This window comes from Aythya ferina, assembly GCF_964211825.1.
Source record: "Aythya ferina genome assembly, chromosome: 1".
Classification (NCBI taxonomy): domain Eukaryota; kingdom Metazoa; phylum Chordata; class Aves; order Anseriformes; family Anatidae; genus Aythya; species Aythya ferina.
The window spans coordinates 92,339,541-92,356,314 of record NC_140296.1 but is presented as its reverse complement, the minus strand read 5'-3'; the positions used below and the strand labels follow the sequence as shown (position 1 = coordinate 92,356,314).

General features: G+C 45.8%; 1 protein-coding gene and 1 long non-coding RNA gene across 21 annotated transcripts in view; one reads left to right on the top strand and one right to left on the bottom strand.

Annotated features, from left to right (window-relative positions):
* The window catches only part of PKNOX1 (PBX/knotted 1 homeobox 1), a 45,445-nt gene extending 39,033 nt beyond the window's left edge, over positions 1-6,412 (top strand). For 16 of the 20 annotated variants that reach the window (XM_084530351.1, XM_084530336.1, XM_084530344.1 and 13 more), the window contains 2 exons: positions 681-853; positions 1,829-6,412. In XM_084530351.1, the coding sequence (XP_084386477.1) occupies positions 681-853; positions 1,829-2,040 (385 nt within the window). In that variant the 3' untranslated portion in view covers positions 2,041-6,412. The remainder of the gene's footprint in view (positions 1-680; positions 854-1,828) is intronic. The other 4 variants (XR_014696231.1, XR_014696232.1, XR_014696233.1 and 1 more) reach the window with 4 other exon arrangements.
* Positions 6,413-12,554: 6,142 nt separating this feature from the next.
* LOC311441812 lies at positions 12,555-15,088 on the bottom strand. Its single transcript, XR_014696227.1, has 2 exons — positions 14,943-15,088; positions 12,555-13,967 (listed from the first exon to the last, which is right to left on the bottom strand). It is a non-coding gene; the product is annotated as an uncharacterized lncRNA (long non-coding RNA).
* Between the last annotated feature and the right edge of the window lie 1,686 nt (positions 15,089-16,774).

The following is a 16,774-nucleotide window of genomic DNA, read 5'->3' as shown; positions in this document are numbered from 1 at the left end:
GAAATGCGGATTAAATACCGTCTTGTTCACTAGCAGAAAGGAGAAAGAGCGATAATTAGCATGCTGGAGTGAACAAGTGGAAATTGGGGAATGAAAAGGAATTGGATAAGATCTGAAAAATGTGTTTAGTATTGTCTCCTGGATCAGGAACCAGGCCTGGAAAAGCTAGTGAGCCTATAAAATAATTAAGTCTGGAGCTTAGGGAAGTAAATGAAACCAGACCAAACAAACTAGGTTAGAATGGGGATAGATTTTAGGTGAACCCTAATGAGAGTATCATTAGTAGAGTATCAGCTTTCTGAATTGTGCTGTCAGCAACTTTTCTGGTGCTTAGCTTTTAATAAGATCTTGAAACTTATGTCTGTCATGCTGTCTGGAGAATTTCCGTAGCTGAGGTCTGGGGGAAAATGCTGCTAGCAGCAAAATGACAGAAGTACTTGCTTAGCTAGTTTGCCAATATCAAATGATGCCAGTGCTCTAGGAATTCTTTTTTAGCATGTAAAACTAGAATGTCAAGTGGAGCTGGGAGGGAGAATTGACACTCTGCAGTTTTCATACTTCTGTTTTGTGTTGTGTTTTTTATTTCCATTTTTTTCTACTTCATACTTCGTGAATCCAAGAGAGAGAGAACATTCACTGCCTTCAGGTTATAAGTACTTCTTACTTGTGATTGTGTTTAGGTTTATCAATGCTAGAAGGCGAATTCTTCAGCCAATGCTGGATTCCAGTTGTTCTGAAACTCCAAAAACAAAGAAGAAAACAGCTCAGAACAGACCGGTTCAGAGGTTTTGGCCTGACTCCATTGCCTCAGGAGTTGCTCAGCAGCAATCTAATGAGCTCACAATGTCAGACGGTAAGGAGAACTGGCAAGAACACAGATAATAGAGCTAATTCCTCTCTACCAGGGAAACGAAGGGGTTGATACATCTGGCGGGAGAGCTTGATATTTCAGCATGACTACGTTTTTAATCTGGAAAAGCATAACAGAAAGTGTGATCTTTTTTCCATCCTTTGTTTTTTTTCTGGGTTTGGGGTGTATTTTATTAGAATCTATGTTGTGAGACCGTTGCTTTTATTTCAAAAGTTATGAAATGACAGAGTGAAGGTTAGATGCTCACATAAGTTCTCTCAGTAAGTGTTAGGTACATTGCTAGCATTCTGTTTGACTAGCAGGACTTCTCTTTCAGCTTCATGACTCCCCATACAGCTTGCATTCCTTTCGCTATTGCTAGAGGGGCTGAGCATCTGCAGTTCTATATATGCCTCATGTGTTTCAAGTTGAGCATTGGGAAGCAGAAACATACAATAGTTTCCAAAGAATTTGACTGAAGTAACTTCCCTAGCATCAGATCAAACAAATACTTCTCTTTCTTAAATTGAATCTAACTGCTTTAATCTCAGGACCATCCTTTCTCTCCTGCAGCCTGCTGCTTTATTCGTCACAATCTTGTAGCAGCCTTTCCCACAGCCTTTGCTGAATCTGACAACAGCTTTATCCATTTAAGTCACCTTGGATCTCTATGAACACTCCCACTTTTCTGCAATTAATTAATCTGTAATGCTCTGCAGAAATGCTCTTGTGATGATTAGATTGGAGAATTCCTGTAATGAGTGTCCAGAACACAGCTACCTTTAAGATTCTTGGCCAACTTAATTCTGGCATTTCCTAACATTTAAGTGTAAAACAATCTGTTTAGCTTTTATTCTAATTTCGTTCTTCAGCTTTCCTTCCTGTCAATTAGAAACAAAATCTGTTACATATACATATGTATAGCTTAAACTGAGAAACCAAGAAAGATGCTAAACTTCTACAATTGTGCTTCTGCAGGTGCTGTTGTAACAATTACAGCTCCAGTCAACATGAATGTAGACAGTCTCCAGTCCTTGTCATCTGATGGTGCTACTTTGGCTGTTCAGCAAGTTATGATGGCAGGGCAGAGTGAGGATGAGTCTGTAGACAGCGGTGAAGATGATGGAGGAGATCTCTCAACGACAAATATCAGTGGGCTGGTTTTGGATAACAGCGATTCTCTGCAGTAGGAAGCAAGAGAGTGTGACAAAACGTTTAGGAAAAAGAATGGACTGACTGACTGTTTTTATAGTTTGCACAGCAAACATTTTACACAAGTTTTATTTCTAATATGTTTTATATGTAGATATAGAAGGGTGCACTTTTTTGTATTTCATAGTAAGCTTAAAGAGTGTTTTTGCAGGTGCAGCAACTTCTTTCAAATGTGTTTTTTCATTTCTTTTAATTTTCTTATTTCAGAAAATTATATCTAGTAATATAAAGAACCATGTTAGCACCCCTTTATTCTCTGAATTGGAAGTGCTGCAGTTTCTAAAGAATTATGCAGTTTCAATTAGTGCTGTTATTTAACACAGCTCTTGATGGGCAGGTGATGTAAATTTAAAGCATGTGACACTAGTGTGTGGAAATTGATCATTAAGTTTGATGCATATATTTGAAAGATGCTTCTGCACCTTAAAAACTGCTAGTCTGAGGTGGACAGCAACACACACAAAAAGAAAATGGTGATGTGTGATTCGGTAGCGAATGTATGGCAACTTAAATAAGTTTAGTTTCTCTCATAGTCCGTGAGCCTGTTTATCATTTGCTATAAAAACTCCTATTTTTACCTTGCCGGGGTTATTGGATAAAAAATATTTTTATAAATTCATTAGGAATTGGGATGACGACTGTATTATGCAGGAGGGAAAAAAAAAAAAAAAAAAGAATTTCCAGAGGGGAAAAATAAATGTTTAGTATTCCTATTTGGAAGGTCTGAAAACTGACCAAATTTAATAAACAAACCTATACTAGCGTTCTATGATTCTCAGCTATCCCACAGTGATATAGTATATTTGATAATAGCATAAGAAGGGGCCCACTGTTTGATGGGATTTTGATATTGTCAAACATTGATTTATATTATGTGTAAACTAATATTCAAATTACATTAACTCTGTATCTAGACTTGTATCTGAAGATATTTGCTAAATGAGTATTCAGGTAAGTAAATTGAAATGCCTACGACACTTCCGGTTATTAGAGAAATTTAAGAGTTTATAGTTTGTACATCTGATTCTGAAAAGTGAAAAGATATGTACTATACAGTCATGAATTCTGCTGTCACTATTTCATTGCATTTGAAATATTTTCCCCCAATACAAAAAGACATATAATTTATGGATTTCTGTAAAAAAAAAAAAAAAAAAAATCAAATCTGAAGGTCACTACAAGAGTATACAGCAGGCTTTATTAGAGTAGAAAATCCTATTGTCATTTAAAATCTAAGAGCTAATGATGAAAACACTTTTTGTGGTAATAGTCCTTTTATTTTTTCCCCCAAAGTTTGGAGTCTTTCTGTTCATCCATGAACGCTCACTCTTGGAACTTCATATTTCCCGTTGTTAAATAGAAATAACAGATGCCAAGAGTCTTCACGGTATGATCAGTGTCCTCTTTTCCCCTGTCCCTTTGTCCCTCTGTCAGATTAGATCAAAGCCAGAAATCTCTTGTTTAGATCAAATCTAGTTGCATTTCTAACATGACAGGGAAAAGGATGTTAGCTTATGGAAGCTTTAGACATTGTATTTGAGCAGAACTCTCTAGCAGATGCAAATTTTTAATTGAATACTTAAATTTCTGTTTCACAAAATACTCAGGCATATGCTTAGGTCCCATTGATTTCAGTGGGATTTTCAAGCATGTACTTTTTTATATGCTTAAATGCTTGAAAGGAGGTCTTTGAAGACTGTTTTACAGGTCATGTTTAAGTTGGTATGAAGAAAAACTTCAGAAAGAAATGTCTATAACACTGGTACACGTACAAGGAGAATGATACTAGTTTTAAGTGACTGGTAGCTGTTTTGACAAATTGGGCTTTACTCATCACTAGTGATGTTTCTGCAATAGCTTTTGTTTATTCATGACTGAGGATTTTGCTTCCTAGTTCAAAGACTGTAATGATCTGTTCCTGATGGAGTGATAATTTCTAAAGAATTTTGTTCTTCTAAGTTCTCTACTTTGCCACTAATGTGACATGTTTGTAAAGAGCATAACTTGCAAATGACTCATGTAAGATTTAATTAGGAAGACTTTGACAAAGCTTAACTATCCCAAAAGCTATTGTCAAACCCAATTCAACCCAAAAATACCTTTAAAAGAAAGCTATCATGTGCAGATCATGCTCCTCTGGAAACATTCAACCCACTGCTCCTACAGAGGATACCTAAGATGACGAGAACTGAGAGACAGATTTTTTATATATATATATATATATATATATATATATATTTTTTTTTTTTTTACAACTCTACAAGTACTTCATCACCCTCACAATTTCCACTGTGTAATTGGCTATGCTTTTTGATTTCCCTGGGGGGATTATTCAGCTACCCTTCTCCACATGTAATAGTGTGCAAATTTTTGTATCTTGTAGGCAGCCGAGTAATGACTTCTTGGTATGTGCAGGGCTATGGTCAAATCTGTGCTTTTCCAAATCAGCCTGTGCTAGAAGAACAAGTCATTTCTCACTGCCTTTTCCCTCCTTGACCAGTTACCAGTGCACAACAGCAGCACTTTCCTCACCGGCTTGAAGGTAGGCAAAGAAATGGCTCAGCAGCAGATCTAGGAGGGCAGCAAGCAGCCAGCACCAAAGGGAAGCATGAACTAAACTGGGGTTCGTAGATCATTTGTCTCACATTTGTCACCTTGCCTTTAGCTGGTTGGTAAATTCCTGGAAAGTGAAGCTGATGGAAGCCCCTATGAAAGGGAGAATATGGAGTAGTTCTACTGTCAAATCAGAAACACAAATGTGGTCAAGTCAGTTATTAAAATTGGAAAAGTTACCAGTGTAATCCAAGAGATTACTTAACATGAGGAACTCAAACCCTGTCTTTTAACTTGGTGAGAGTAGGGGTATGAGCTGCCTAGACATGCAGCTGTCTTTTCACAATTGAGAAGAAAACGTGCTTCCTTTTTTGCTGTGTAAGAAAGACTGCTGGTTTAAACAAAGCATCACTATTCTGTGGTAGTTGGAAAAAAATGTTTACATTAGGCAGTTATGTACAAAGTCTTCATAGAGAACCTAACATTAAACCCATGTATAATTGCCCCTTACCCCCAATTAAAGTTGTATTGGTAGGCAAGAGAAGAGCTAATTTGGTTTTTAAATTACTGCAATTCTTATGCAAACATAATTATTGAAACTTTACTTTTTCCCAATGTAATCTAGATCATTAACCCAAAACAGAGTTTTCAGTCCACTTTTCCCAAGACTTCTGTGACAAGCAAGCTGATTTCCCATTATTTTGTATCTTTGGAAACAACTTTATTTAGTAAATCAACTCCAAATTGGTCAGTATGTATTTTTAAATGACTGTTCAAAAAAAAAAAAATTAAAAATGTTAGAAGACATAATTGATAGGCATGGCTCTGGCTCTGCAGAGACTTTCCTAGATCCGGATATTGGGTCAAAGTGGAGTCCAGCTGACCTCAGGGAAACTCTGTAAGGGCTGCACGTTGGGCTGCATTTACCTGCAAAAGCATTGCTTCCCTCTTCTGGTCCCTGATCATGAGTGGGAACCTCTTGGAGAGCCCTTCAGCTTGCTTCTCCCTGCATGCCTAGGTTTTCTTGCAGAGAAAACCAGCCTGTGGGTGAAGGGATTAGAAGGGAAGAACTTCATGTGGTTCTGCTGGGTGCAGTGCATCGTTTTGATGTGGAAACATGGCCAGAAGACAGACCCACACTGAAGGATGAGAGTTCCCAGTTCCTCTGTTCTAAAAGTAGCTTCAGGTTTATGGATCTTCTTCTGGAGAAGGGCCACGGAGACGTACTGCATGAATAATAGAGCTGTTTGTTTCTCTAATCACGTGGGGAAAGAGGATTGGAAAGCAGTTCAGCTTCCTGACTTCATGAACTTGACAGCCCCAAAGGGTGAAACAGTCTTTCCAAGGGATGAGAGCTTCATAAAACTATTACACTTGTAGCAGCAGTTAAAAAGAAAATAATGTATTTTGGAAAACCGAAACACATGCATTTAACTGTAATTAAAGTTGATTTAAGATTTATTTTCTGAAGCTGAGTTGTCCTGAGGGGGAAAAAAAAAATAATAAGCATTTGTCTATGCAAGACATGAATGTCAAAAACGTTGTGTGAATCTCCCATTTTTAGGTGCTATATCGTTGTTGTCTTTCTGGCTTCTGTTACTTCGACTGATCTTTTAAACCTTTCAGCCTTATATTCAGCTTGGTTTTCAGAGTTGAATAGGCAAGAAATGTAGTTTTGGAATCCTGTTGGAAATGTAACTGAACTTGGTTCCCCCATGAAAACCTTGCATGTGAAACAATTACCTGAAATGTTTTGGTTTCCTAAGAATAAATTGAAACTGTCACCACCTCCTAAAACCAGAGCACGTCCATGACAATGCAAGTTTAATTGTAATGTCAGATCATCAGCCGTGGGCCGAGTACTCTCAGCTCTTTACTGTCCAGGGTAGCTGGAGAGCAAAGCTGGCTGGTTATGCCAAGCTCCCCCTCGGTGCAGATTCCACACGTGCCCCTCCTGGGCTTGCTGAGCTCTTTCAGTCGGTTCTGGGTTGTTTAATTTTAAGTCCTGAAGTAACTCGATCACCCAATGTAACGTGTAGTGAAATTGGCACTAATGTGCTCTCAAGTGATTGCCCAAATCATGTTATTTGTTCGTTCATGTCACCTGGAAATATAAAAATTTTCTTTTTTTTTCTTTTTTTTTTTTTCTTTTTTTTTTTTCTGTGACTCGGTTATTTAGGATCTGCTGAGTGATCACAGCTGTTTTTTGCCAGCAAAAAGCAATGTGCGAGAAAGCAGTGAAATGCCTTACCAACTTTGTAGACTACTATAAAGATCCTTACCTTGTGTTAATCAAATCCAGCGTTTTCAGATCATGACAGAAGTGGCCCATAAATCTGCCAGTGGGTTGGCAACGTTTGGTCTACACGATGGACAATCTTTAAAATGTAAACCTGTAACTTTTTTTAGCCCTCAGTTGTTAAGAGACTTTTGAAGCAACCAAACTCTCGAAGGATAAAATTAAAAATCAGAATGTGCTTCGTGGATGACTTATTTTTACACTACTGTTCTCTGTGAACTGGAAAAGCACATTTTTAAAGCGAAGCATTCGCGTTACTTTAGCAGTATTGTTTGGCTGAAAGACACGGTTTTGAGAAATCTTGAGCTGAGTTTCAAACTATTTAACCAGTTTTTGGCCGGGGCAGTCAGTCTTGGGCCTTCTTGTTTGTTTGGGTTTTCCTGTTTATGCAAATGAAGAAAAATGTTTACTAGTCCTTAACAGTATGGGGATTTTTATTATGCTTTTGTAACGCAGGAGCAGCTTTGATGAAAGACAGAATTAGCAGGTAAATAGTCCATAATGTGTGTGACTTTGGGATTTCTTTTTGTTGTTGTTTCAAAACTGTTAATTAAAATGGCATGGACATCAAACTTCCAATAATGGTGCCAAGCATATATGGTATATATATACTTATGTGAAAAGAATTCTCTGGTACGAGCCCCATCTGCTGACTTCTTCAGTAGGGTAGACTGTAACACGTTCCTGAAATCATGTCCTGCTAGGTCAGGAATTGTCAGGAAGGGAGCAGCAGCCTAATGTCAGATAAGATAGCACCTCCACTAGCAAGAAACTCAAACTCACTTGACATGCACGTCTTACTCGGCACAGATGCAGACAGACAGCCTGCCTTGCGTGGCTGTGCCTTGCTTGGCAGGCGCGTCCCCTTGGGTGACAGCAGGATGGAGGTCACAGCAGGGTGTGGGCACCCTCACAAATTCCTGGGGATCTCATGGGCCACGTCAAAACTGCTCAGGTGACCAGGTCAGGGCCTCCATCTGCTCCATGAGCAACTGCACAACAGCTGTCTTCCTGCACTGATGAGCATGCGATTCTAGGCATAATTGACTGTTTTCAAGGAAAATGGTCTTTTTACACCTATCTACTTACTCCAGAATACGTCCCTGAGGTGTTTGGGATTATATTTTGTTCCTGAGGTGTTAATCTGTGATTAACTGCATAGTACGGGTGCCTGCGAGTAGCATAACTCCCCATGATATGATTGGAAAGAGTTTTAACTCCACTCCTCCCAGGGAGCAAATTTCTCTGTATAGAGAATAAACAAAACCAAAAAAGAGGAGATGCTTGTACCTGAGTTACAGCCAGAAGAGCATGTTCCTGGTCTCTTGGTCTCTAATTCCCCTGCCAGATGAAGGCACGACAGGGATTGGAAGCGTAATCATGAGTAGCTGACTAGCGTGTTGGCTTTCGTGGGGCACCTGTTTACAAAATGCTAATCCTTTATTATCCAACTTAGGGCTGCTTCTAAATGCCTCTCTTTGTAGAAAACCAGAGCAGAACCTTCAATGCCAAAAAGAAGAAAAATAAACTCCATACGTGCACTGCAAAATGAGGATGCTGCAAAAAGTACCAGGGAAGGTTGGCACACCAGGCACTATTTATTCAACATCCAGATTGAAATTTGTGCATTGCCAGAGTGCACAAGGTATGTAGCATTACACCTGTGCTCTATTAAATAAAAATAATTTAAAAAATTAACAAAACATCAACAAAACCCCACAATTTTACTACCCTACTAAATTCTAAGGGCAATGTGCTCTTCCCAGGTCAGGCATGGCTCATCTTCCTGCTGCAACTGAGATGCAATCTAAAGTTTATGGAAGAAATCGGGGGGGTGTGGGGGGGGGGAACTCATGGATATTTATCTCTCTGTTGGTCTTCCGACTTCTGTGTCACCACCAGCACAAGGCAGAAGGTTCAGTCTGACGGCCTTCTCCTGGCCAGTATTCCTAGCATGCTTTTTTTTTGCTAAATCTATCACTGTACCCTAAATACAGACTGATGCATATACTAAATGTAAATGTTGTAATAAAATTGAATTCAGAGACAATTTTTGTTAAGATCCACACCTTTTTAAGACTAGATTTTCAATAGTAATGAAAACTATACAGGTCATAAATAAGAAATCACAGATTCACTGATATGCTGTTTTTTCTGTGCCTTCTTCCACCTGCAGCCTTTCACTGTGAGCTGCTAACTTCAGAGACTCTCCTCAACGCTTTAGTGTCCATCAAGTTATGTTATACATTTCTGCATAGCTCAGTTTGGGAGTTTGTTTCATCGTTAAGATTCAGGCCACTTTTGATTTCAGGCAAGGGGACTTAATTATGTGTGTGATTCCGTAAACAACATTGATTAGTGTTCTGGTAGCTTTTTCAAAGACATGGATGAGTACATATGTTTCCATGAGTAAGATCCAAATTGAGGCCAGAAAGAAAATTTCTAGAGGGTATTCTGTTACTGGAGTCTCACTGAATTTTTGTACTGGAACAAGAGTGCTTGACCACAAATCTGGTGGCCTTCTGTGATGGGGTTACAGCAGTGGTGGACAGGGGAAGAGCAACTGACACCATCTACCTGGACTTGGGCAAAGCATTTGATACTGTCCCCACAATATCCTTGTCTCTAAATTGCAGAGATATGGGTTTGACAGACTGACCACTCGGTGAATGAGGAATGGGCTGGATGGTCACACTCAAAGAGCAACAGCTCAGTGGATTGAAGAGAGCCCTGAGGAGAAGGCCCTGGGGGTGTTGGTTGACAAGAAGCTTGATGTGAGCCAGCAACGTGTGCTTGCAGCCCAGAAAGCCAACCGCATCCTGGGCTGCATCAAAAGCAGCGTGGCCAGCAGTGAGGGAGGGGATTCTGCCCCTCTGGTCAGCTCTCCTGAGACCCCACCTGGGGCACTGCGTTCAGCTCTGGGGCCCTCAGCACAAGAAGGACATGGATGTATTAGAACAAGTCCGGAGGAGGGCCACAAAGTTGATCGAAGTGCTGGAGCACCTCTCCCGTGAAGCCAGGCTGAGGAAGCTGGGGTTGTTCAGCCTGGAGAAGAGAAGGCTCTGGGGAGACCTTACAGAAGCCTTCCAGTGCCTAAAGGGGCCTGCAGAAAAGCTGGGGATAGACTCTGTCATGGAGCGTAGTGATAGGACATTTTTTTAATGATGTTTGCTTTTCCCCCATTAAAAGTCTTAGGTGTAGGAATATGCATATATTAATACTCTGCATCACAAACTATGCACTGGTTAGGGAAACATGGTTTACATGATTTACAAAATAGTAAATCATGCAAATCTTTAAAGAAATTACATTTAAAAAAATGATCAGAAAAAAATCCATTTCCATTTTGACTTTCAGAAGTAAAATACATGCTGTATTGAGTGCATATTGGTTTTGCCCTGAAACTCCTGCCTGCTAAATCCCTCTGCTCATGTATCCCCTGACCTGCTGCTCTGCAGTTTCGGCCAACATAATCCCCGTGTCGGCTCCTCTGGTTTTACAGAGGCAGCTGGGGGAGCGGAGCAGCAGGGATGCCAGCCTGTGCGATACCCACACAGACAGCAGCTTGTCCTGACCTGCTGCCCGAAAAGGTGGAAGGACCTGGGCAAATACCTTAGCTTCTTGGCACTGGGTGGTATGGTGCCAAAAGGACACCTCCTAATCAGCTTTCATGCATGAATATTGTTTTTGTCTAATGTTTTACAGCTTCTTGAGGCAGGAATTGAGAGGGCATGCTGAAAGGACTTAAGCCCAAAACACGGTGCTATTCAAATCGTTGTAACGCGGTGAAGAAAGGCCTCATTGGTTTCACAAACACCTAAGCAGCAGTGATGATCTTTTACAAAGTTACGGGATGCCAAAGGGCACAAACAACCCCTCAGACTTGATTGCATTACGTGCAACATCAATTCTTTCCAGGAGCTGCAGTTTTCAGGGCTAATTTTGCCACAGCTGTTTGAAGAGGGGCTGCTCTTTGTTCCTGTGCCGCCCCTGGTGTTTACGCAGACAGGCACAAGAGCCGTGTTATCCAGTCCTTGCCGTCAGCCTCTGCTTTGAAAAGGTTATCAGTCTCGCACGAGGGGCAGATAAGATGCGAGGCAAAGACCAAGCCAAGCTCAGCAGACTGCCACCCGCCCCAGGAGGAGAAATTCGTGCCTGCGGAGACCGCTTGTGACGCTGCACTTGTGGACTGACCCCGATCTCTGTAAACCTTTGGCAAACGAGAAAGACAGCCAGCTAACCCCGTGGCCTGAAAAAGTCACAACTTAAAAACATGTCCAGGGTGTGAATTCATTTGGGTATTTCTAAATACTGGCATAGCACAGGGTTAAAGCCTGCCATGCATGACATTCCCCGCGCTCCTGGCCTCAGCAGCAGACTAGGCCGCGCTCGCCCACCCTGCAATGGGTGAGCCCAGAGCTTGGCCTCGCTGCCATGTTCACATTGCTGCCTGCTCCACCAGGCGATGCTGAGCTTCATCTTTACTCAGAGAGACCTTCCGACCAACAGAGAAGAGCTGGGGAGGGGAAGGGGCGCTGGGTGAAACACCATTCCCTGTGACAGAGCACACTGTGACCACGGGAAGGATGTGCATGAATCCAGAGGTTCATCCTCACCAGCTGGTGTTGGGACGGGGCTGTTTGCTGCCCGCGGCTCTAACATTTTGCTCTGTCTCTTCCACATGTGTGTGTGCTGCGCTACCCTCTGCTGGAGGAGGGTTTGGAGCAAGAAGGACTCTACAGTATGTCCGCCTCTCTTGTTCAGGGCTCCCCAGTACAGGAAAGACATGGACATAGCAGAAAGAATCCTGTCACGGGCCCCCATTAAGGTAATCAAGGGGCAGGAGCACCTATCCTGTGAGGAGAGTGTGAGAGAGCCGGGGCTGTTCAGCCTGTGGAAGGGAAGGCTCAGGGGGATCTCATCAGTGTCCATAAATACCCAAAGGGAGCGTTCAAGGATGGAGCCAGGCACTTTTCAGTGGTGCCCAGCACCAGGACAAGAGGCAGTGGGCACAAAGTGGAGCCCAGGAGGCTCCCCCTGAGCAGCAGGCAGCACTTCTGTGCTGTGCGGGTGAGGAGCCCTGGCACAGGCTGCCCAGAGAGCTGTGGGGGCTCCTCCTTGGGGATCTCCGCCTGGGCCTGGCCCTGGGCAGCCTGCGCTGGGTGGCCCTGCTTGGGCAGGGTTTGGAGCAGGGGGCCTCCGGGGGTCCCTGTCAGCCTCAGCCATGCTGTGGAGACACAGGCACACCCCAGCTTTTATCTGTTTTTATCTTTCAGGGGTTAGCTGTCTGCGGGGTCTTCTCTTACTCCTTGGAGAGAGTTATTTCTGTCACCCTTCCCACAGCTCAGCTGTGATGAAATCAGTAGGGGAAGAGGTATGTGCTGACTGCATGATTCATGGTGTCTGGCAAAGTTCAGCACATCGCCTTCTAACTTCTCTCACAATGCCTGCCTCAGAAACCCACAGGAAAGCAAGAGCTGTTGTTTCCTAACCCGCAAGGTTAGGAAACAGGGGTGGGGAGGTGTTCCAGGTGTACCTGGGGCAGAGGTGGCTGGAGGGAGGCTTGTCTCGACACAGTAACAGCAGCTAATACTTAAGGCATTAGGTATACGTGTGTTTATCAACAAAGCTTTCACAAAGTTTGTTAGTGAAACAGTTTTTATTCAACCCTCAAAGAAACACAACTGACATTTGTTAACGGCTCAGCCTGATGAGGCTGCGTTTGATTACAGTTTTCCTGCATATATATAGATATATGTACATAAACATATCTAAACAGATGCTCTGAAGCATTCAGAGAACACTTTTCTGCTGTTTCCAGCAGTGGGAAGGAGAGAGTGTGAGTGAGGAGGGCACAATTTGGGGTATTTGTGCTGAACCAGGACAGAGACAGGACTGGTGATGGGCTCAGACCCAGGGAGCTGCTTCACAGAGGTGGCCACAAAGGATTGCTCCATGGCTGCTGACGTCCTCAGTGTGATTCTTCATGTATTTGCTCTGGAGGCTGGAAGTTTGCCACCTCCTAAGGACACTGCCACGCACCAACCCTCCTAATCCCCACAACCTCACTCTGGTGTGAGGAAGAGGAGGAACACCTGGGAGAAGGGAATGTCAACAAATCTCCTGATTGTGGTCCCACCACTTTGAATTTGATGGAGTTACAGAAAGGGAAAAGCTGGATCCTGCAAGGAAGTTTATCCAGCACGTTGACTCAAGACACACTATATAAACAAACACACACAAAAAAGCACAATCATCTCACAAATAAATAAATAGCTGCAATTTGTTTCAGTTGCGTGCTGGCTGCAGTCACCCCAGCCACTCTGCCAGCCACCGTGGAGCAGACCAAGCCGCAAGGAAACATTGCCAAGTACAGGCACTGCACCCTGGTTTATACAGGATGGCATCTCCCCACAGCCGATGGCAGGGACACACTCAATGCCAGCCCCTCCAGGGCTGTTTGATGCATTGAACGCCTTCCAGCAGGGATGCCCCGAGGAGCAGAAAGCTGCCTGCTCCCCAGGAGGCTTTCCCATCCCTCTGCCCTCGGCTGGCAGAGCGCGGGCATCTCACACCTCTACCCCATCACCGCACTGCAGCCGTCCCCCCTCAGGAGGGCAGCTGCAGAGCTGGGCACCCCGGGAGACCACGGTGCCAGCAGGCACTGCCACCTCCTCCTTGTCATAGCAGACACAGAGGGGACAGCCATCGGCCACCGGGCTGCCCACAGCCTGGCAGGTGGGGGGCACTGAGGGGCAGTGCGGGGCACAGGTGATGTCCCCACTGGGCTGGCAGGTGCACAGCTTGCGGGCAAAGTCGATGTAGAAGGAGAGGCCGGTGGGGACACGGTTGTCAGTGAAGCCTTGCATCTCGCAGTCATCCTCCAGGTATGGGGGGCAGGCACAGAGAGGGGCGCAGGGTGGGCAGCAGCCCTCAGGGGTGGGCTCAGAGCAGGGTGAGCAGGTGCTGGGGTCACAGATGGGTGTCGGGGCAGCGCCACAGAGCAGGAGGCAGCCCAGCCACAGGCAGAGTGTACCAGCAGGAGTCATGCTGCTGGGGAGAAAAAATAAATTAAAAAATAAATAAAAAAATCAGTGCAGTCATCACACTAGGCATGGGCACACCAAGCCCCTGATGTCCAGGTAATTAACACCCCAATGGCTACTTTTTCCTGGGAGATATTTGGTCTTGGACATATGAGGAAACACTGCCATAACAGTGGACTGTGTTTCCCCACTAAATGTGCCAAGCCTTTAGTTCCTGACCCCCTGTGCTGTGCCCTTAGCCACCTGGAAGCTTTCAGCCCATGTTTTCTATCCAACTCGCTCCTTCACCCAGTCTCCTCGTTTCAATTTTTTGAAGCCTTCACTTTGTACGGAAGATTTTTCAGGCCTCAGACACTTCTCTGCCACTCCTTTCTTTGCCTCCTCCAGTTTTCAGCTTTACATTTTCAAATGGGGATCTCTTAACAGCAGTGAAATCCCATCCCCATGCTTGCTTTCACCTCCTGGGCACTGTCACTGCCGAGGGCAGGGCATCGCCAGGCAGCTCACACTGACGCTCCTGTATTTTTTTAGGCCTTTTTTTTTCAGACTGACAGCTTTTCAAGACAAATTTATATAAGCACAGCCTGCACTTCCATCTCTTCTCCCCCTAATGGAGTGACCTTGCATCCTGCTGCACCACGACCTGCCCACACGGCTGGCACCTCTGACCACCCCAGTGCCTCCTCTGATCACGGTTGTGTCCTTATCTCTGTCCTCTGCAGCTGAGAGCCTCCTCTTGCAAACATACAACTACTTGCAATTACTTCTCAACTTTTCTTCTAAACAAAAATACTTCATTTTTGTTTCATTCAGACTCTACCTAGGTTTCCTCAAGAGAGGCCACTTCCAGCCAAACCAAAACATCGCATTTCCCGTTTGCTGGATGCAGAGGCAACAGCCCCTTGCTTACCCCAAGCCCCCTTTCCCAGTGGTACCACTCAGAGACCCCCTGCCCTGTCCGTCCCCCCCCAATTCTGGGTACCTGCAGTACAGCCAGGATGGGTGCTGGGGTGCGAGGTGTTGCAGACCCTGAGCAGCAGCCGCAGTGCTGGCCAGCAGCACCCAGCCCTCTATTTATGTGGTGAGACCCGGTGAGGGAGGCGGGGAAGCCTCCACAGCACAAAAGGTGGCTGGGCAGGGCTGGGGAGATGTTTATCACGCTGGCTTTTTAGCCTGATGTGCTAATGAGCTTGTGCTCCCACCTTGCAGAGCAATGGGGTGAGGAGCAGGGGAACGTGGAGTTTAATAAGAGCAAGTGGCAGATCCCACACCTGGGATGGGGCGACTGTGGCTGTATGTACAGACTGGGGGATGAAACACTGGGGAGAGCCCCGCAGAGAGGGATCTGGGGGTTCTGGCTGATGGCACATTGAACATGAGCCAGCTGTGTGCCCTGGCAGCCAGGAGGGCCAGCCGTGTCCTGCGGTGCATCAGGCACGGTACTGCCTGAAGGGAAGGGTTGGCCTGCGCTGCTCTGCCTGCTATGGCCTCACCTCAAGTACTGTGCACAGTTTTGGGCACCACAATATACGAAGGACATAAAACTATTGGAGAGTGTCCAAAGGAGGGCTACAAGGATGGTGAAGGGTCTGGAGGGCACGATGTATGAGGAGCAGCTGAGGCCCCTTGGTGTGCTCAGCCCCACGCAGAGCAGGCTGAGGGGAGGCCTCATGGCGGCCTGCAGCTCCCCCACGAGGGGAGCGGAGGGGCAGGCGCTGAGCTCTGCTCTCTGGGGACAGCGACAGGACCCGAGGGAATGGCATGGAGCTGGGACAGGGGAGGGTCAGGCTGGGTGTGAGGGAAAGGGTCTGCACCCAGAGGGGGGTCGGGCACTGGGACAGACTCCCTGGGGCAGTGGTCACAGCACTGAGCCTGACAGAGTTCAAGGAGTGTTTGGACAAGGCTCTCAGACACTGCTGGAACAGAGGACATGGGGTGAAGAGGGTGTGCTCGTGCTGCAGGACCAGGGTCTGTCTCCCCTGCCGTGTCCTCACCCACCTCCCGAGGCTCCTAAAGCCTGCAAATCCCCATTCCTCTGCTAGCTGTCAGCAGTGCCTCATACCCCGCTAAAGCTGGCCATGCAGTCCTCTCCATCCCAGCCCAGGTGTCCAAGCACACATCGCTCAGCTGCCCAGGGCAGCCGGGTCCCATAGGGATTTCTGCAGACAAGGCAAACAAACCCTCCCCTGCAGGCTGAGGCTTTTTTCACCCCGTGGCGGCAGCGGGCAGGAGAGCAGCAGCCAGTCCCATGCACCCAGGCTCTCTGCTGCGGGGCACGTCTGCATCCTCAGCGCCACAGCCCGGGACGAACCACAGCAGAGGCAGCTCTGACGTCCTGTGGCCAGCTCTGCCCTTCCTACCCTGAGGGCGATGCCGGCACTCGGTGGCTTGTCATCTCCTCCAGCACGTTTGATTTCTGCCGGGTGGAAAGGGGAGCCCTGGGAACGCCTCGGAGGGGCTGGCTCCAGCCCAGGTGGAGCAATCCCAAAATGACCGGGGCTTGCGCTAACCTTTACTCGTTCCCACACTCGCAGTCAGCATACAGGAGCCATTGTAAAACCAGGGCTGACACTCAGCGGTTACTTCACCCCGTGCTGAAGTGCAGCTGCCTCTCACGTAGCCTCTGCACAGCTGCCAGCCAGCACACAGCGGCACGGCCGCTGCTGGCACCGCTGTTGCTCAGGCTCAGCTGCAAGGAGTGTGTGTGTTGCTGAAAGTTTCTGGGCAGCAAAAGTCCGGGCTGCTACCACGTCCTCGTGAAGTCCCCCTGGGACGCCAGCCGTGCCAACGAGGTGCTTGCTTAGGGGGTGGGGG